Source organism: Pocillopora damicornis, chromosome 11, assembly GCF_964200805.1.
Source record: "Pocillopora damicornis chromosome 11, jaPocDami1.2, whole genome shotgun sequence".
Lineage (NCBI taxonomy): Eukaryota > Metazoa > Cnidaria > Anthozoa > Scleractinia > Pocilloporidae > Pocillopora > Pocillopora damicornis.
The window spans coordinates 16,877,554-16,898,855 of NC_142680.1; the positions used below are offsets into that span (position 1 = coordinate 16,877,554).

Genomic DNA, 21,302 nt, shown 5'->3' on the forward strand with positions numbered 1-21,302 from the left:
GTTTCAACTCACCTATCCAAACCGGGGAGCATTGCCAGCCTTAAAAAAAAAATTGGTCTGTGAACCACTTCCTGTTATATTCGTTGTTTCCATCATTGTTGTTTCCACTCTTTTGCAAGTTATTCTTAAGCTGGTAACAACCAGGAATATTTTGTCTTAACAGCACCCCCCAGGTCAAGATCAGTTAAATCTTAGTTTTTGAATAGCAATAACAGAATAAAAAATTCATCACTAGCATCTGACTATGTAAAATGCCCGAAATCCACAAGGTTTGTCAAACGAAGGGGAGAAAAAGGCCGGCTTTTCTGCGCGAATTTGAATTATCAATAAGGGGGGAAGCAAAACTATATTTGTGACAGGTTATTTCACAATATAATAGAAAAAAAACTTCGTCACTTTAATAAACCCTCGGTGATAGGATACCGACAGCCGACGACGGGAGAAATTTTTTGTGCAAATTATCTCATGTTTTAAAGTGGAAGTTTGCCACTGAATAATGCTGTTTAATGACCTGTTTATGAAATCAATAAACGACATTTTAGATATGGCATCGTATAACAGCGACCAATTTTTAATCTCTGTGACCACTGTTCCAAAATAAACGGTAAAAATACAAGTTTTGACAAAGGAAAACCCTTATTGAAAGCTATTGACAGATTATGAAGTGCTTATGCCAATGCTGTGATCACGGGACTTGTCAGAATTATGATCACGTACGTACGAAAGATTGAAGCGCAGATGTTACTCAGTCAGGAAGCAGTTTGAAGACTTCCTTTAAATTAATCTATGGTTACCAATAACATGTTATGTTCGCCAAGGTTTTGCTTTTGTTTTGTTTGTTTTTTACTTTGTTAACAATACTTTGTCTTGGTTTTGTTCTACAATACGGTTTTGCTACCGAATAAAAATATTCAATCATTTCATTGGCGCAGAGCATGAAGCTACAGAAACCTTTGTACATTGTTTGCTTAATAAAACATTCAGCAAGGTAAGTTAATATTTTAGTTGAGTCACTATTTGATTGCAAAACATTATCATAGTAACAATTGAAGTTGTTATGCATAGAACAGGTGATTTAAGCGATCTTTGCACGAGTTTTCATCTAATTTAACCGAGTAAACGAGATGAATAGAGGAACGTGAAAAAACAAACAAACAAACAAACAAACAAAAACAAAAAACAAAAAAAACGGTAAAGTTGCAATTCGTCCAAAGACAATTATTGTTTTTATCATTCAGATGACTTCTAATCATTATTTTACAGCGTTTCTTAAGTAATTCTCGGCCAGAGCGACCTAAAGCCAAGTAGAACTTGTTTCTTCGATTCTGTACAAGAACAAGAAAGCAACTATGGAACTGTAGATTCCAATGCCTCCATGAAGGATAAAGTATTGGATTTGGTCTATTGGAACAGCCCCCACGAAGAAAGAATTACTGTTGCCCTCCCCTTCCTAAAGAAAAAAAAAAAGAAAAAGAAAAAGATACATAAAAAACATACCAATTTGCATTCAAGCTTTCAAAATAATAAGAAGCGGGTCAAACTCTCTCACCCCGAGCCTCTGAGCGAAGAATAGTGTCGATGAACTCTGGGTCAATATAAAATCTTAAGCGCGGGATATTTCGACAGAATCCCAGGCTTAAAATGTGTGTAAGCAAAATTTTGTTAGAAATGGCGTATCTTTTTTACAAGTGAATCTAAATCGTGTGACCAAATTTTGCCATCAAAAAAGGCTTAAAGTTTAATCAATTTTTGCGAATAGATATTGGTACTGACAGGAGATCATTCAGCTTTTACACCTGTTATACCTGTTTTCCATACATTTCTTAATGTGCTGACAAGGAAATTAACTGCAGCCGTAAAATGGTCAAAATTTTAACTGTAAGTCACAAAAAGCCATCACCCCATTGAGACTCTCCTCTTCTTGTGTCCTTTCATTTCGAGACTTTTTAACTGATGACACTGAGGTGTCTCTTTGACACTCAACTTTCGTGACATTTTCAATAGCTTTACTTGCCTTCATTTCGAACGACATTTCATTTAATGACTTTGATCTCATCCTTTCGTGATGATGTGAGCCTTTGGCTTGGTTATCAGGATGGAAAAAATTCTGATGGTCTATCATGGTTTATTTTCTATCTGCATCATACCGTCTGGCGAGAAGGATTGTGTTCCGCTTTGCAAGCTGTCTGTTATCGTCAGACATGGAGTCGATATTCTTCTTTCTATCGTTGTGGCTTTCAACTCTCTCGTGTTCCTCGGTCCAAGAGTCTCCTCTGAAAATGAGTGTGATCGTTTGAGCCTTAGAGCTCCTTCAGTGTCCACAAGTTCCACGGTGCAACAATTCCGCCTTGCACCGCGCCCTTTGGGATCTATTCGCTCGCTTTCCTGTGTCTTCTCCAATCCTATCATTTGTAGAAGAGCCTTCCTGTAACGTTTGTTTCCATAGAAATAGAGGATAGGGTTCGCCAGAGAGTTTATTTGAACCACGATACATACCCATCGTAAAGCCGAATACGTGCGAAAAACTGGTGAGTATGATACCGAGGTCATGACTGCTAGTATCGGAACACCACAGATGAAAGCGGCTATTAACTGCGGAAACGCAGTGTAGGCAAGTTTCCTTTCCATTGTTACTTTAATAAGAGCACTTGATTGGCTGATTTGACATTTGTTTTGTCTCTGTACAAATATGTAAATCATGCGATAAAATTATAACAAGGTTAACGTTTCAGTAAGCCAGCTGAGGTTAATCGCAAGATCCACCACAAAGAGAACCTCATGAGGAACTTCCGCGAAAACCAATGCTTGATATAAGGCCACTTTTGTGACGCTGTCCATCCAAGCAATTACAGTATACTTCTTTAAGCGTCCTTTTGTGATTAAAACTTTGTACTCTGTCCATTTAACTATCGCCACGTACCTTTCCCAAGCTAAGCAATAAATGGTGATAGGAGGTACTAAACAAAGTGATCAGTACAGATATACCGATTTCATTCAGAACAAAAATAGTGCTATGTGACGCAGTTCCTCGAAGAATAAACGCATCCACACCAGTTGAAAAAGGCATAGAAACTGCCCCAACTAAAAGATCAGTCACAGCCAGATTGGCAATCAAGAATATTAGAGTTTTTCTGTAGCTCTCTTACTTTCTTGATTGCTGAGATCACTAGCATATTTAGAGAGATGATCCATGGACAAGCAACGGCTGTTGCGACAATGGTAAGTTGAAGCGAAAGTGTTTGCTCTGAGTCGCACTTGAATTGCGGTATGCTTGGGCCAAAAGACACTGATTTGGAGGAATTGTTTAATGCATCCTCAAAGTTACTTACATTTATTTTGTTAAACTCCAGTTTTATCACGGTGTGTTTTACGTTCAGGCTTGTAGACTGATTTCCGCGAAAATAATCGATTGCGCAGAAAATGAAAGGCCTACTATAAGAAATAATTGTTGCAACTTCTTCAGTAACACAAGTTACCTTTTGTGTTTTGTTTAAAAGGAAGTTTCTAATCCCCAAAGGAAACGCGTGAGAAAACCAAACGTTTGAGATCTCCAACATAATAATAATCAAAACTAAATAATTGTCTAACCGACAGTTATTTACTCTTATCGACAACGATATTCGTCACCGTGTGGATTCACGACGCGCAGCGTTTTTGAAGCAATTTTTGTCGTCAAGTTTCGTAGACATATTGGGGAAGAATTGCGTCTCGTACTCCGAACTTTCATTTCCATTTCGTTACGATGGGAAGTACTCGTCAAATGTAAAAAGTTCGCTTCAGTGGTCTGCGTGGCTTTCCTGAATAAGCCAAAGATCAGAATGAACAGTAGGGATTCTTAAGTTTTTCTGTTTTCATCAAGCGAGGAAATCAAAACAGACAAGAAAAAAAAAATTGCAGCGCATACACATAACGCAAATGGTGACGTTGGGCACTTAGATCATACTTCGCGCTTCTTATTTCATCGTTCCCCGTGATTTTTTTCCCTGTTGTTATCGTTTTTTTCTCTTAACTTTGTTTTCCTAGCTCTTATGGATTATCTGCTTTTTCACTGATCGTTTTTTTTTACTTTTTATTTTTATTTTTTATTTTTTATTTTTTTCTGTTTGGGCTTTTAAGGTCTTTTGGATAGTTCTGTCTTGTGACGTTCAGATGTTTTATTTGTGTTTCTCGTGGTAAAGGAAAAGTTTTTATTGCAGAATATTTTATGTATGAGAGATTGTCCTGCGTGCACCCGTCTATTGATTCCTATTCACTTTGAAACAAAATTGTCGAAATTTTCAGCACTTAGTAGTCATATGATCGAATGGGAAAATATTTTGACTAATAGTCATGTCGCTCGACCCCAATATTTTTTCCGTCCGGCCCGACCAAACTCAATAAGTACATTTTTTTTTTTCAAGCATCTCATCGGTCCGGAATCCTAAATATCCTCGAATCTGATTGGCTAATTCCACGCTTCCCAGCGATCCGGGAGAAGCTCCGGGTATGGACCTCTCTGAGTTTTGCCATTTGAATTTTTAATCGTTTCACGAGAGAGGCTTAAACATGTAAATGTTGTATAAGTGACTCACAGTTATGCATTCAGACAACGGAAGCTAGCAAGGCGAAAGCAAATTTTATTATTCCGATGAGGAAAACGTATTTCAAGATAAAGAATACCACGGAAGATGCGAGATCCTAAAGGAGCTAGGGCGAATCTTAAGAGACGCCTATTTCCAATCTCTTAGAGGCAGAAGTTAAACAGACAACGTCAGATGTACATTCCGTCGCTTTCGCTCGGTGTACTCGTTCTATTGTTTTCATTCATTCAGTCTCAAGTCTCTTTGGCATCCTTACACAGACAACTCCATTTCGTTTTTTCCATCTCAGGGGCAGAAACCCTTACTCGTTTGAACCCTGACACGAACACATCAAAGACAGCTAGATCACAGTAAGGACTGCTCTAACTTGGTGTAATTGCCTATATTATATTTCATAACCTATTCTTATCAAACATGTCCCTATCTAGTTAACAAATAGAATCTGTGTTGTTAAGCGTCTGTTTAATGATAGACAAAAATTTGGACTTAAAGAAAATTGTGAAAACATCAGTGCTTGACTCAGGAGAACCTTCACTGAAAGCTACTGATTGATAAAAAAGTGCTTAGCCAATGCTGTGATCTCAGGATTTGTCAGATTTCAGCGACTCGTTTCCTAAGAATTGTCTTCAAAGTAAACAAAGTCTACATATTTACAAAGTTATGTTATGAACAAATTGAGCCCTGTTTTCTCGTATAACGCAAACTTAAGACGCCGTGAATTATCTTAGTTGAAGGGCAAAAGCCTTTCTCGAAAACGGTAATCGGTATTGGGAAAAACGATATTCGTAACCACAGTGGTCAAAATGTTGTGGACTCGTGAGGCAACTCGATAAACAGTTTAATTGACGTTGATGGCGCATTGAAAAACAGCTAGTCTTATCAACCATGTTAGAGTTATTTTTTAATCATTTAATCATTCAATTTTTTTCTGTTCTAATTTGCGAGCTTAATCTTAGGTAAACGATTGGTCTCAAATGATAACTCTATATGAAGTAGAGATGATCAACTTCTTTTCTGAGCATATCCTTCTGTATATTTGAACAGATGTTAACACTTGAAAGCCCCATCTTTAATTTACAAAGTTTTGTTATAAACACTATGGCTAATTCCCAATCATGACAAAATTGAGTGGCCAGCTCCGTTAACAGCTCCTTAACACTAAACCATATTCCTGAGCTAAGGTGAGATTTCTCTTCGAGTTTTGATCGCAAAGAAAAATCCTGAGCACGTTCTGCTGATTCCAAAATAACTGATAGCCTTCCCTACTTCATTATTAATGTACAAATTGGTGACATGTTATTGATTTGCTGAACTTCACATTTTCACCTGTTTGTTGTTTGTTAGATAAATCGAATACAATACGGTATTTACAGGTAGCTCTTCTTAGTTTTCCTAACTCTTTTTAACGCGAAATTGCATATCTTCCCCTCTGTCCTTACGTCTATAATTTTTCAAATAAGCTACAGACGAAAATTCATATGCCAACGATTAAACAAGTTTGTCTTTATGTATAGCAGATTGCTTGTCTGATTGTTTGCTTTACAGCTCGTCTCACTTCTCTTATCTTCCAGCAGTAAAGGAACGGGTTTAAAGTAGAGTTAAAGAATGCTAAGACAACTGTCATTCCCTGGAGTATGATGAAATTCGGAAATCGCTCTTTACTAAGAAGGATCACAAATTCCACCGTAAAAAGTGGTATATAACAGGTGACTAAAGCTAATTGCACCCACAGTGCACTGTACAGTGCCTTTCTGTATCGCGCCATGTTCAGCGCATTTGGTTGGCTCGGTTGTTGTTGAGCATGATCTTGTATTTGAGCTTGATGATGACTGAGCGCGCGAAAAATCTTTGTGTACGAGGCGATAGAGATTGCCAGGCAAGATAGTGTAGCTATAAAGCTGTACCAAAGGCCAATACGGTACATGAGATGAAATAATAAACTGCCCACTGGACATAGAACCCAAGCGATCGCTAAAATAATATATGTGCGCCTTAAAGTTACAATCTCTTTGTATCTCAACCTCAGCAACATGGCGAGAAGTCGGTCCACGCTTATGGCTGCCATTGTATACAAAGAAACTCCACACAGTATAGAGCCTGTTATGCTCATTGCGCCCAGTGCGCATCGACAAAGACTCCAGTGTTCGTAGACTACGGACATCCAATAGGTGGCGTAGAAAGGATGGTTAACAAGACCAACCAACAGATCAGTTGTTGCTAGACAACGATACAAGAGTTTGGATGGCGGATGGAGGGAAGACTCCTTGCGAAGGGCAACAACGATGAGAGAATTACCAAGGATTGCTGTAATGGAGAGGAGAATGTTGACTGCTGAGAATGTAATGGACTGTTGTTTCAACTCACCTACCCAAACCGGGGAGCATTGCCATCCTTCAAAAAGTTTCGTCTGTGAACCACTTCCCGTTATATTCGTTGTTGTCATCATTGTTGTTTCCATTCTTTTGCAAGTTATCCTTAAGTTAGTAATAACCAGTAATATTTCGCCTTAACAGCACCCCCCAAGTCAAGATAACTTAAAACTTAGTTTTTGAATAGCAATAACAGAGCAAAAATTTCATCACAAGCATCTGACTATGTAAAATACCCGAAATCTGTAAGGTTTGTTAAACCAAGTAGAAAAAAAGGCCGCTTTTTCTGCGGGAATTTGAATTAGCAATAGGGGGAAAGCAAAACTTCACAATACAATTGAAAAAAACTTCGTCATTTAATTAACCCTCAGTGATAGGATACGCTTTGACCAACACATCGGCCGACGTGTTGTTTGGATCGGACTCGCCGCCATAATAGCGTGAATAATGAATTCACATGATCTTGGGACGACATAACTTAAGCAAATTGGGATGAAAAGTCCAATTTCAAAATGAATGAGGGTTACAGATGCAGTTATTCTAAAAGTTTTTGAATTTTTCTTCTCTACAAGTCACACCTGTCAAAGGGTGGAAATGTTTCTCAAAAGATCAAAAACAACTCAAATATTACTCCGACGGGAGGCATTTTGTTTGCAAATTATCTCTTGTTTTAAAGAGGAAGTTTGCTACTGAACAATACTGTTTGTCTCAGTAACCTGTTTATGAAATCAATAAACGACATTTTAGATATGGCATCGTATAACAGCGACAAATTTATACTCTCTGTGACCATTGTTTCAAAAGAAACGGTAATAATATCAATTTTTGACAAAGGAAAACCCTCTGTGAAAGCTATTGACAGATAATGAAGTGCTTATGCCAATGCTGTGATCACGGGACTTGTCAGAATTATGATCACGTACGTACGAAAGATTGCAACGCAGATGCTACTCAGTCAGGAAGCAGTTTGAAGACTTCCTTTGGATGAATCTATGGTTACCAATAACATGTTATTTTACCCAAGGTTTTGTTTTTGTTTTGTTTTTAAAAACTATACTTTTTCTTGGTTTTGTTCTACAATACGGTTTGGTACTGAATGAAAATGTTCAATCATCTCATAAGCGCAAAGCATAAAGCTACAGAAACCTTTTTACATTGTTTGCTTAATAAACCATTCAGCAAGGTAAGTTAATTTTCTTGTTGAGTCATTATTGGATTGCAAAACATTACCGTAGTAACAATTAAAGCTGTTATGTATATGACAGGTGATTGCATTCATTTTGTCTCTCGATTCCTCTTCCAGAATAAGTGGTTCCACTACTGACTCGAAGAAAATGAACGCCTGGAAAAGGCCAGTGATAGCAACAGCAACTAAATATGAGCTATGCTTATATAGATATTCTTAACAGCCTGGGACATTCTATATCATTTCATCATATTATAATTAAAGATCAGTTTCAGTTTGGCTTGCGTGGCTTAGCTCATGACTCAGCAACGCAAAATAAATAAAGGAACACTTTTAAAGTTCCCTAGAGTATTTTAGAACATAAGTCTACGATATCTAAAAATTAAGGTCGAAAAACAGTCGATCGATAAATTATTTTGAACTTTTAAACATCTTTTATTTGATTCTCATTTTATCGGTGAGATATATCTTCATTTATGGCAATTTCCTCAAATCTTCTACTGATAAAAAATTCGCATACAACCTGTTATTCATTCCATGATTTTCGTAAAGGTCCCGAGGACGAAAGCAAAGAATTAAAGGGAACCACACAAAAAAGGTTAGAGCGTAGTAGCTCTCTAACTAAATTTTTATGCCTTCTATAATACTTCGTTTTTTTTTTTCAGAATTTTAATGACATTTTCCGAACCATTGGTCTCCACCGATGAATCTATGTAAAAATGGTAATAATCAACTTTTTTTCTAATCATTGACCTCAGAATATTTCAAGAGATGAAAACAAAGTCCACGTCTTTATAAAATGAATTAAAATAAAGCGGCTGGAAACTAGGTCCAGTGAAAATTCGTAGAAAATGCCTCTTAAGTGAATTTTTAAGCGATCTTTGCACGAATTGTCACCTAATTTAACCAAGTAACCGAGATGAATCGAGGAACGTGCAAAAGGAAAAAAAAGTGACTTTTTATGGGTAAAGTTGCAATACGCCCAGAAGTAATTATTATTTTCATTATTCAAATGACTCATAATCATTATTTTGCAGCGTTTCTTGAGTAGTTCTCGGCTAGGGCGGCCTAAAGCCAAGTAGAACTTGTTTCTTCGATACTGTACAAGAACAAAAAAGCAAGTACGGAATTCCAGATTGATCATATAATGGCATATGATTCGTCAAAACAAAAGTGCGTCAGTTAAAACTATTTTCTTTATCAATAATTTGCGCACAATTTTAGGCTCTTTTTTTAATTATTAATATTATTTTTACATTCAAGTTTAGTTGGTGAACAGTCCTAAACTGAACAGAAAATTAATATGAAGCACAATACGAACATCAGTGTGGCAGTAGCCTTTGAATAGGAAGCCGCTTCCTTTTCGTCAACGAAATTTGATGTTACCATAGTCTCTCTATCCATTCCTGAATAGAAAGAAAAAAAACGAAAAGAAAAAGAATACGCTTGAATTTGTTTGCTAAGATTCCCTTGTGCGAGTCTGTGTTGTGTCAGCCTACATTGCAGAAATGTCCTACGTTGTTTCCACAGATCGACAGTCAGCGGTTCGAATTTTTTTTCAAAATTGTCACCAATAAGCACTTTTTCCAAATAAAAACCCTTTCTATCTTGTGACCTGTTCGGCCTCGCGCGCGCAATCCCAAAGGAAAAATAATCAAAGCGGATGTGTGGAGGGCTGCGGATACCCTGCACAGACAGGGCTTTGTTGCAAAAACTTAAAGGGGAAAAACAGAAGAGTACAAAAGAGACAGGTTTTTCGATGAATAGGCCATTTCCGAATTACCTTTAGCCTCATTTTCAAAATGAGTCCTATTGCTTATCCTTTCATATGACAATAAGTTTTCACATACATCCAAATTTAACTCATTTTCATACGAATGGTCAAGCATCAGGCCTCGTTTTTAAAACGAGGGTAAAGGTGATTGGGAAATTCTGAATCGAAAGTGGCAAAGGAAAAGTTTTTATTACAGAATATTTTATGTATGAGAGGTTGTCCCGCGTGCGCCCTTCTATTGCTTCTTATTCAGTTTGAAATAAATTCGTGAAATTTTCAGCACTTAGTGGTCATATGATAAACTGCCTAATGACTGAGTTTAGTTTGCCCGAACGAGAAAATGTTTTGACCATTGGTCATGTGGTTCGACCCAAATATCTTTCCGTCCGGCCCGACCAAACTCAATAAGTAATTTTTTTTTTTCTCGAGCATCTCATTGGTCCGGAATCGTAAATATCTTCGAATCTGATTGACTAATTCCACGCTTTTCAGCGATCCAGGAGAAGCCTCGGGTATGGACCGCTCTAAGTTCTGCCATTTGAATTTTTTTAATCGTTTCACGAGAGAGGCTTAAACATGCAAATATTGTATTAAGTGACTCACAGTTATGCATTCAGACAACGGAAGCTAACAAGGCGAAAGCAACTTTTATTATCCCAAAGAGGAAACATATTTCAAGATAAAGAATACCACGGAAGATGCGAGATCCTAAAGGAATTAAGGCGAATCTTAAGAGACGCCTATTTCCAATTGAAGAACTCGCCGAATAACGGGATCACTGTAGACATGTTTTTTCGTTGATATAATCAGTAATATGAAGGGCGTTCTTAGAGGCGGAAGTTAAACAGAAAACGTCAGGTGTACATTCCGTCGCTTTCGCTCAGTGTACTCGTTCTATTGTTTTCATTCATTCAGTCTTAAGCGTTAAAGCTTTCTCGAAGCGAATTGTTTTCTCTATGTTTCAATCTTTAGAACTCTCTTTGGCATCCTTACACAGACAACTCCATTTCGTTTTTTCCATCTCAGGGGCAGAAACCCTTATTCATTTGAACCCTAACACGAACACATCAAAGGCAGCTAGATCACAGTAAGGACTGCTCTAACTTGGTGTAATTGCCTATATTATATTTCATAACCTATTCTTATCAAACATGTCCCTATCTAGTTAACAAATAGAATCTGTGTTGTTAAGCGTCTGTTCAATTATAGACAAAAATTTGGACGCAAGGCACAATCAAGTGTGACACTGATGTTCTTACAATAGTGGCGTCTTCTGTGATCAGTTATTGTGCAGACGCATAGCAACACAGGTTCTATTTTTTTATTTGAAAACTGGTAGGAGTGACGTCATCTATGCATCCATCCCCCGATAGATCATATCAAGAAACAGTCAAAATGCGAGTATGATTCGGCTTATCACATAAATAGTAACTAGAAGTTGTTTACTACGCATGACGATTATGATTTAAATAGAAAAACACCTTGAAAATGATAAAAAACGGATTTAAAGGGAAAAAATTGAAAGCTGGCCCCATCCGAACGATCACACTGCGTGCGCAATCTTTGTCCAATCTTTCAAAGCTTATTTTTTCTTCGCTGTCTGGCCAAGCTCTCTCAGATGGGAGAAAGTGATAAAAACAAATCTCTAAGAGAGACCCTTTTTACCCAGGTTTTTGCGAGAAAAGAATAAAGAGACAATCGCAAGTACAAAAAAGCAACAACACCATCTAAAAAAAATAATAATTTAAAAACTGCTGGAGCATATCTTAAGCTTGCTGCACATAGTAACTAGGAACAAAGCTCCCCCTCCTAGAGAGAAAGCTTGTACATCTCAAGTAGCCCCCTCCCCTCCCCCTTTCCATCCAGCAATTTATCATATTTTCTTAGCTGTTGACACTTACAAATTTACACTCCTGGTTAGCGGTAAGCACTTTGAGACTTTTGGCTACTACATTATTTCTTATAAGTGATGTGTATTCGAGCTTTACGTGAAGATAATTTTACTGTGGATCGAATCATTCTTAGGTCTTCTCGTCTCACAATGAATACGAAGAGAAAGACGTTGAATTGCGTTTTCAAACCAAACACCTTTACAAATGGAAAGGCTGGATAAATGGAGGTGAAATATAGAACAACAAAACACAAACCCTTCAAAACAGCATTTGCTTATTTGGCGGAAAGCCCTCTTCTTCCCTTCCAGACTCCCCCCTCCACCCTAATCTACTAAAATAAAAGCAATTTGGAAAAACGAATCAATGACGACAAAGCAGAAAGGAGGATGGAAAAGTGAAAATAAATGGAGACCTGCCTGTGGAGGCAAATGCAGTATCCCATAAAAATAGTAATTCTTTCTTGACATTTTCTGTCCGATATTTTTTCAGATTGTGCTCTCATTTCTTTTATTTCACTTGATAATGTGTTTGGTGACAGACGTGATATCTTTGTTCTACAGTAAAATGATGGTCACCTTACCATGCCCAAATTCATTGTAACAGCATTCATTATGCTGACTCTTTCCAGAATTGTAGGATCCACCTCCACCCCCACAGGAATGTCTTGTATTGCCTCCACTGCCTCCCCCAGAGTACCCTCCTCCCCCTCCTCCCCCTCCCCCACTCGATCCTCCTTTCCCAAAAGCTCCACCACCACCTCCAAACCCACCCACAATATTTTGTTTCTTAGATCTTCCACCCACCCCTCCCTGAAGAAATCCCATGCCACCTTCTCCACCATCCCCAATGCTTCCATTAAAATTCGTTCCACTTCTTCCGCTGGAGTAGAATCCGCCACCGCCGCCACCTGGAAAAAAAGTGGGTGTTTAACTAACAGAAGTGCTAAGCTATTTCATCTGACAAGTGAGATTATGTACATATTTAAACCTATATGAACTAATATTGTGTATTATGTATTCATTTTAGAAGCCCGCTCTTCCTCTGGTTCTGTGTTGCCATTGTTCTTCTGTCTGGTCCTGTGTTCTACTGTTCTTGTGGTCCTGTTTTTCCACTATTCCTCTGCATGGTTCTGTGTTTCTACTGTTCCGCTGTCTGGTCCTGTGTTTCTACTGTTCCTCTGTCTGGTCCTGTGTTTCTACTGTTCCGCTGTCTGGTCCTGTGTTTCTACTGTTCTTCTGTCTGGTCTTGTGTTTCTACTTTTCCTCTGTCTGGTCCTGTGTTTCTACTGTTCCTCTGTCTGGTTCTGTGTTTCTACTATTCTTCTGTCTGGTTCTGTGTTTCTACTGTTCTTTTCTCTGGTCCTGTGTTTTTACTGTTCTTCTGTCTGGTTCTGTGTTTCTACTGTTCTCCTGTCTAGTCCTGCGTTCCACTGTTCTTCTGTCTGGTTCTGTGTTTCTACTGTTCTCCTGTCTAGTCCTGTGTTCCACTGTTCTTCTGTCTGGTTCTGTGTTTCTACTGTTCTCCTGTCTAGTCCTGTGTTTCTACTGTTCCTCTTTCTGGTTCTGATTTTCCACTGTTCTTCTGTCTGGTTCTGTGTTTCTACTGTTCTTCTGTCTAATCCTGTGTTTCCACTGTTCTTCTGTCTGATTCTGTGTTTCCACTGTTCTTCTGTCTGGTTCTGTGTTTCCATTGTTCTTCTGTCTGGTTCTGTGTGTCCACTGTTCTTCTGTCTGGTTCTGTGTTTCTACTGTTCTTCTGTCTGGTCCTGTGTTTCTACTATTCCTCTCTCTGTTCCTGTGTTTCTACTGTTCCTATGTCTGGTCTTGTGACCTGTTTTTCTACTGTTCTCCTGTCTGCACCTGTGTTCCTGCTAATCCTCTGTCTAGTCCTGTGTTTTTACTCTTCTTCTATCTGGTCCTGTGTTTTTACTCTTCTATTGTCTGGTGCTGTGTTTCTACTGTTATTCTGTCTGGTCCTGTGTTTCTGCTGTTCGTCTGTCTGGTCCTGTGTTTCTACTCTTCCTCTGTCTGGTCCTGTGTTTCTACTGTTCATTTGTCTGGTCCTGTGTTTGTACTGTTCTTTTTTCTGGTCCTGTGTTTCCACTGTTCTTCTGCCTGGTTCTGTGATTCCACTGTTCTTCCGTCTGGTCCTGTGTTTCTACTGTTCTTCTGTCTGGTTTTATGTTTCCACTGTTCCTCTGTATGGTTCTGTGCTTCCACTGTTCTTCTGTCTGGCCCCGTGTTTCTACTGTTCCTCTTTCTAGTTATGTGTTTCTACTGTTCTACTGTCTTGTCCTGTGTTTCTACTATTCATCTGTGGGGTCCTGTGTTTCTACTGTTTCTCTGTATGGTCCAGTGTTTCCACTGTTCTTCTGTCTGGTTCTGTGTTTCTAGTGTTCTTCTGTCTGGTCCTGTGTTTGTACTGTTCTTCCGTCTGGTCCTGTGTTTGTACTGTTCTTCTATCTGGTCCTGTGTTTCTTCTGTTCTTCTATCTGGTGCTGTGTTTCGACTGTTTCTCTGTCTTGTCTTGTGTTTGTACTGTTCTTCTGTCTGGTCTTGTGTTTGTACTGTTCTTCCGTCTGGTCCTGTGTTTGTATTGTTCTTCTATCTGGTCCTGTGTTTCTTCTGTTCTTCTATCTGGTGCTGTGTTTCTACTGTTCCTCTGTCTGGTGCTGTGTTTCTACTGTTCCTCTGTCTGGTCCTGTGTTTCTACTGTTCCTCAGCCTGGTCCTGTGTTTCTACTGTTCTATTGTTTGGTTCCGTGTTTCCACTGTTCTTCTGCCTGGTTCTGTGTTTCCACTGTTCCTCTGTATGGCTCTGTGTTTCCACTGTTCTTCTGTCTGGTCCTGTCTTTCCACTGTTCTTGTGGTTCTGTTTTTCAACCACAACTTTGTGGGTTTTTTTTTTTCGTTTTTGTTTTTGTTTTTTTGAAATAAATACCTTCTATCCTGTAAATTTTATTTCTTCATTTTTGATTGCCCAATTAGGAGAAAGAGAAAGAACATTACAAAGCCTTCTAGGGGAATCAGATAAAGTTTATCATGTGAGCTAAAATCCTCCAACTCTTCCCCTTCCCCACCCCCTCCTCCCCCCTGCCCTCAAGGTGACAAATAATGAACAATCCCTTAGGGATCGTGCCAACACGTCCTTACCTGAGGTACCATTATCAGCTGTCTTTGCGCCATGTCCATTCCTCCCACCTGGCCATGATAGGAGTCCAGCGTTTCCTGTCATGTTTTGGCTGGCATCACATCCTTCAAATCTCAATTCTGGTCTGTACACTCCTCCGCCGCCACCAGCTATTATCAAAGGTGTGTCGGATCCTTTCACCACAAATGTACCTCCACCACCTCCAGACGAAAGGTAAACATTATTGCTTATTCCTTCCTGACCAACAAGTATTCGAATAACTTCTGCTTTGTTCAAGCGGAATATTCCTGTCATTCTTGCGCCTCTTCCTCGAAACGTAGAGCTGTTAGAGGCAATATCGTACCCTCCTGCTGCTCCTATTGCTTCGACGCTGTAGTCACCAGTATGAGGCACACTCCACAATTGAATACCGCTGGACAATGTAACTTTTCCGTCATGATCCTGCCCTTCATAGTGACTTCCAAGCGTTGTTGGACCATATCTTCCCTTGGTGTCAAGATTTGTGAAAATGGCCTTAAAAACTGAAAAAAAAAACATGTTGGGAATAGGGGTATAAAGGTATGAGAGGCGTAGGGGTCTAATCGTCCCGCACTTTTGGTGAAAGCGATTTAAAAATAAATATACAAAAAATAAAAATAATGAATAAAGAAAATTGTTGTATCTTAGAGCGCCGTTACTCGATTGAGTGCAGTGAAACTAAAACAAAGTAACGTCAACAACAAATCATGCAATCACGACTGACTAACGCCACTTGTGTCTTATGGCCAATAACATCACGGCTACACTGACGAATCGTTTAACGCCGCGAACCGGACTTAGACATTTGACTGACAATATCTCTTCACTTGACTCTGATGATGTATTCCGCTCAGGTTGTCGAAATGTCAGTCGCCACAACCGAAAAAGACTACAGGATCGCATGTTACCCCCGGATTCAAACATTTAATGTTAATTTGAGAGTGTATATCAATAGCTTCTTAATTTTCACCTCCTTTTTCGCAGTGTTCTCCCGCGTATCCCGCTTGACACAAACAAAGGTAACCCTGATCTGTCAATCCACTCAGGCATGTTGCATCATTGTGGCAAATGTTCATCCAGCACTTGTTCTGGTGCAAAAAAAAAAAAAAAAACAGTAGAAAACTGTCACTTAAAAACAAACTGACAAACAAAAATATTGCCTTTGTAACGCAATATCTTCCGGCTTTACCTAACCTCGAGAACACACTGATGGGGAAATGGCACCATATTCAAAACCAACGCACTTAATCACTTCGTAAAAGAAAGTTATTAATTAATATCCTTTTCAGAACTAATTTCTGAAGGTAGGAGACGAAAATTGCTCGCAAATGGCAGGAGTCGTGCAGACCCGTCTATACATCAAATTTTCAGTGTTCATTTAATTGCTTCTTTAGACCTGCAACCAGCACGACGCTTGTCGACGCTTTGATGCGGCACAATCTCAGCAAAATGGCTAGTAGTTAGACCTTTGATGCCGGAGCTGTCCTTCCTGTCATTCCACAGGTTAAAGCTTTTCGTATAATCTGTGGCTTTAGGCTTATCATATAAAGGTAACGAAGGTGATATAGACGGTCCCAGTAACAAACAAAATTGGCTCAAGAAAATTGGAAGAAACCAATAATTTAACGATCCAGAACTAATTACTTTTAATTTCAAAAGACTGCAGCGACAATTTAAGACCTCAAAATATTTAAATCGCTCGGATGCATTTGGATGATAGACCACAATGACACAATAGAAATTTCACGAATTTAGATGGCATAGAAAATGGCGGACTAAGCGCGCAATGTCTTGTGGTTGACTTTGATATTATAATGAAGGCACGGTTACAATTTTTGAAAACGAAAGCGTTCCTCGAACCCATAACCACTTTTCAGTTCACAGGATTCCTGGAACAATTTCAGTATCGGATGATTTTGTTTTTTCACGATAAAATTGATCTGGTTCTCCCATTAGGCTTTGTAATATTCTAATGACCCCCTCCCTTCCACATTGGCAGTTAATAGTCCCCCCCCTCCTTTATACTCCGTTTGAGACAATTGATCCCCCTTCATTCCCCCTGAAAATTACGTGATCCTCCAAAATCCTCCGAACCCAACCCCTCCCACCCTCCTCCCCTCTTCCCAATGCAATAAACAAAGGCTCGTCCCTCAGAACAGCGAAAGGCTCCAACGAAAAAGATGCAAATACCTACTTCGGTTCCCGTATACACAGAGCCTGCCACCTTCCTCAGATCCTTCGGGTGTTGCATGTGGTCCGAATCACTAAGCTGGCATAAAACTGTGTCTTTTACCGCGGGCCGTACGTTGATCGACTTGCATCTATCCTCCATGACACATCGATTTCTGCAGTGGGAGAGTATAAGACTTCCCACAAAAAGCGTAATATTTGCGATAACATGACCCATCAATTCATGTCCACCGATTTGTTCCAAAAACTTTACACGCCTGATATCTACAAAAAGAGATATGAGAATATTAGCCTTAATATACTACTGTAATTCTCATACCTTTCAGCATAAATCTATCAGCATTTAATCACAAGTGGAGCAATCTGATTGGCTATGCTATTTGGTACCAATTTCTTGATTGACAGATAGTCAAGTGAGCTGGCCTGATTAACTTCGTGAGGTGGTAAACAAAATAAAGTGAAATTTTGAACCTGTCTTGTTGTTAAGAGTTGAACTAGTGATAGATTCATAGAAAGACAACTAGATTATTTGTTCCCGATTAAAATTTCTGTGTGTGATATGAACTGAATCTGAGACTCTTTATCCAGCCTTACTCTGTAACTCCACTAAAGCTGAATAACAATTTAAGAATACTGTTGCTAAATCAAGTTCACTTTGATTGAACACAAAAGTGAGAAAAAACCATGTAAGTCAAATATGGTTGAAAATATCCTTTTGTTTAAAATTTAACGGAAAAATCTGATTCAGTACGTTCTTTTTTTTTCCATTTGCAAATGATCCCATTCCCCAACTGTACGCTCAAGAATCTGTGGAAATCATCGAGTTTAGCTTAGTTGCTTGTAAGAAGCTTGTCAAAATTAGTTTGGAAAACTTTGAAAACACAAAACAAAACAAAACAAAACAAAAACAGAAGTACAAAGGCAAATCAAACCAAATAAAATCGTTTTGCAGAACACAAGAGGGGGTAAGTTTGTAAAGAAATTTACATTATTGACTCAGTTGATAAAACCTTATTATCTTTTATTTTTGCAGTAGTACGACAAGAACGAAATTTTGTATCAATATCAATTTTAAAAGTTACTGCATACGGACAGATTTGTCCATGTTCGAAAGGGAAAAGCCTGAGAGTTGTAGGAAATGATAGATTTTTCAAAATCTTCTTAAACTCTTACGGAATCATTTCATTTTCTTCTTGTAGGCTTGCTGAAGTAAACGATGTGTTACGAGCCCTAAATAATTGATACAAGATAACTGAAGGTCTCGGTATATATCACGCAATATCGAAATTAGTTCGAGAAATTAAACTGAGAAAACAGACTACCAGGATTTATGGCATCGTTTACTCATACTAATTTTCATTGTTAAACGCAAGAACGTAAGAATCTAGCGGCTTTCATAACTGCCTGTAATATCCCGTTACCCTTTGATGTCAGCGAATAGAAGAAGACTAAGAAAGTGTGATGGTTTTCGTAGTCCTGAAACTTTTTCTAGGACTCAAAGAGCGTTTAGTAAACACAATACATGAATGTCTATCGCTTAACTTTTCAGAAATCATATCTATAAATATGAAAGAAGCAAGAAAGCTCAAGACTAAAAGCTTGCGAAAAAGCCCCAGTAAACAATCATGTTTTTATGCAGTCAGAACCCGTAACAACTTGTGTTTCGATCAAATTTGATTTGAAAAGACTTTGTCAATGGATTTGTAAAGGGGTTTTTTGTGTATTTTGAAATATTTTGGTCTCCTCTTCAGAAAATTTAACAGCTTTCTCGACAAATAATTTGAAAATTGATCGGGAAATTTTTTGCAGCCATACAAACGCATCGAATTGGAGTTAAAGACTCCAGTCAAGGTTGAAGCAAAGTTGCTGATCGACGATTTGCATCGGAAAATTCGATAGTGTGCGATTCATTTTGGATAAATTTAATTGCTTGCGTGAGGCGTAAGCAAATTTAGAAGTAAGGAAATTTTCAAAGCCACGGGATACTATGACTAAGTGATTCCTCAGAGGTGAAAGGTTCCATTTTACCAAAGTTATAAATATGCACGTTTGTAACTTCTGTTTCTCTTTCTGATCAATTTTTTTTTTATCAAGAATCAGAATTGTTCATGAAATCTAATAAAAACATTTTGCTTCTTCCCCACTTAATTCAGTAACTCAAGACAATTATCACAACGGATTCACTGAATTGAGAAGATTAATTTACCTTAGTGTACAATATCTGAATATGTTCCTTTTAACGGTCATTGTCACAATCTTTCGTAACAGTTTCCTATTTTATGTAATGCGTGAAATTCAAGAAGATACTATAGTTTTAAATCCAAGTTTCTAAACTCCGCAAATTGTCTTGGGTAGATTTTTGTACATGATTCATCCGCCTTGAAACTTAAATTTTCGTTTTCTCGTTAATCGAGCTTTCTACGTGGCAGGTAAAATGTTTGATGCTTGATCTGTTAAGAAGCATGATTCATTTAACTGAGCCAGATAATTTTCTCACTGTTTACTTCAGTGACATTAAGACACTTCGATAACTCATATCACAAAGGTTTCAGTTTTAAATCCAGATCCCATTCCGATGAGATGATCGAAAGCCCTTTTTTCTGGTGTCATGAATTTCAGATTTTAACCATCACTTTTGAACGATCATTTTTCTTTTGAATGCCCGCTTACTTCAAGGAACAACTTAACAGTTTGACTATAACAAGACGGCACGTTGCAATTATCATTAGCAAGAAAGGATGAAATACGTCCCTTAATTGTTGTCATTCTTTCCCGTTGCAGGAATGATAAGCCTACTCACCTTGTTTGGCAACTGTGAAGCTGTTGAACCAGCCACCAAAAAAAACAGACAGAGATAAAAGAGAAAGGATTTGGTAGCGAAGGTGTTTCATCTCCAAACGATCGGTGCCTTGAAACCAGTATCACCATTCAGTCATATAACTTTTGCACTAAGGCTCTCAATCACAAAACGGTAAAATGAATTATTAAGCGTAGAAAGGGGGATTTAAAAGATTTTCTGCCCCCCTGGAGTTCAGGAAAGAGTTTAATCCTTTGACCCCAAAAAGTGACCAGTATCTAATTTCTCCTCAAGGTATCACCCATGCGACACACAGTAAGGTCACGATAATAGAGGAAATGATCACCAACTAAAGAAGTACGCTCTTGATTGTTAAAGAAATTCTCCTTGTCAGCTCCTTGGGAAATGTATAGCGAACAGTATGGATAATATACATACTGATGTTTAGGTCTGAACGGTTTATGTTCATTTTTATGCAAATTCTAGTAAATCCGTGTTAATTAACTTCTCTGCTTCGGATAAAGCTTTCCTGCCGTTCTTGTTGTTTCCGTCGTCACTTATCTCGGCTGATAACTCTAAAAAACTTTTACCCTATGGTCGTCACTGACAGAAAACTATATTTCTTTTAATCTGCTCAACTTTGCTGTGCAATAATTATGTTGTTTCAAATTGTTGAAAATACATAAATTAAATGCCATGTCAAACGCATCTTTTTAAGAAGATATTTCGGCACGGCATGAGACTGAAATTAAGAAAGGAAAAGAAGGCATTAACTGTGAACTTTGACTTCTGTTTGTATGTATTTTTGGGCTAATCAGCGAATAGTCCTGAAGAGGTCGGCAGCCACGAAATGTGAGACGCGAGGTCGGAGAGGATCCTGGAAACTACTATCAGCTGATTTCTGAGTCGCCGGTCGACAAGCAGCGGATCTTCTATCAAAGATGGTGGACAAATATGTTGGGAGTTTACTAAACCGCATTGTGTTGCCTGGCGATGTTATCGGTAGTGTAGCTGATTTGGAAGGAAGCCTCGAAGGGAAAAACAAAGTTAAGCTCAGTCTAGGCTTAAGAGAAGTAAATGGTGCGATCGTGGCCTACAAAGCGGGGGTTTTTAGACATCGAAACCCGTCGATCTACTTGATCGATTGCAATCAAAGAAGGGCTAGTATCTGTAAAGTATTTCTTTTAACAATTCCAAGTTTTTTTTTCTTTCTGATTGCGTTACATGGGACTCTTGTTTTTCGTTCCGCGAAAATTACAACACCGTGTAACATCATACTGGGGAAAACTTTTTCCTTCAACAATTAATTTTGCATCACGTTGCGAGGTGACGTTCTCTTATAGACTG

General features: G+C 38.4%; 2 protein-coding genes across 2 annotated transcripts; both read right to left on the reverse strand.

Annotated features, from left to right (window-relative positions):
* Positions 1–3,684: 3,684 nt before the first annotated feature.
* LOC149037843 (adenosine receptor A2b-like) lies at positions 3,685–7,792 on the reverse strand. The gene has a single exon (XM_089187434.1). The coding sequence runs from the start codon at positions 7,036–7,038 to the stop codon at positions 6,085–6,087; it is 954 nt and encodes a 317-aa protein (XP_089043560.1). The 5' UTR covers positions 7,039–7,792; the 3' UTR covers positions 3,685–6,084.
* Positions 7,793–7,967: 175 nt separating this feature from the next.
* On the reverse strand, positions 7,968–20,166 carry LOC149037844 (uncharacterized). The gene is made up of 6 exons (XM_089187433.1): positions 19,959–20,166; positions 17,163–17,422; positions 15,939–16,056; positions 14,953–15,471; positions 12,382–12,708; positions 7,968–9,541 (listed from the first exon to the last, which is right to left on the reverse strand). Exons 1-6 carry the CDS (start codon positions 20,047–20,049, stop codon positions 9,417–9,419), a joined length of 1,440 nt encoding a protein of 479 aa, XP_089043559.1. The 5' UTR covers positions 20,050–20,166; the 3' UTR covers positions 7,968–9,416.
* Between the last annotated feature and the right edge of the window lie 1,136 nt (positions 20,167–21,302).

What these genes read in the sequence shown, in the direction of transcription:
- LOC149037843 (XM_089187434.1), bottom strand. Translation starts at nt 7,038, where the DNA reads ATGGAAACAACAATGATGACAACAACGAATATAACGGGAAGTGGTTCA.
- LOC149037844 (XM_089187433.1), bottom strand. Translation starts at nt 20,049, where the DNA reads ATGAAACACCTTCGCTACCAAATCCTTTCTCTTTTATCTCTGTCTGTT. An exon ending in CTTCACAGTTGCCAAACAAG is followed by an intron (nt 17,423 to 19,958) that starts GTGAGTAGGCTT and finishes CTCTTTTTGTAG; the next exon opens with ATATCAGGCGTGTAAAGTTT. An exon ending in AGCTGATAATGGTACCTCAG is followed by an intron (nt 12,709 to 14,952) that starts GTAAGGACGTGT and finishes CTTTTTTTCCAG; the next exon opens with GTGGCGGCGGTGGCGGATTC.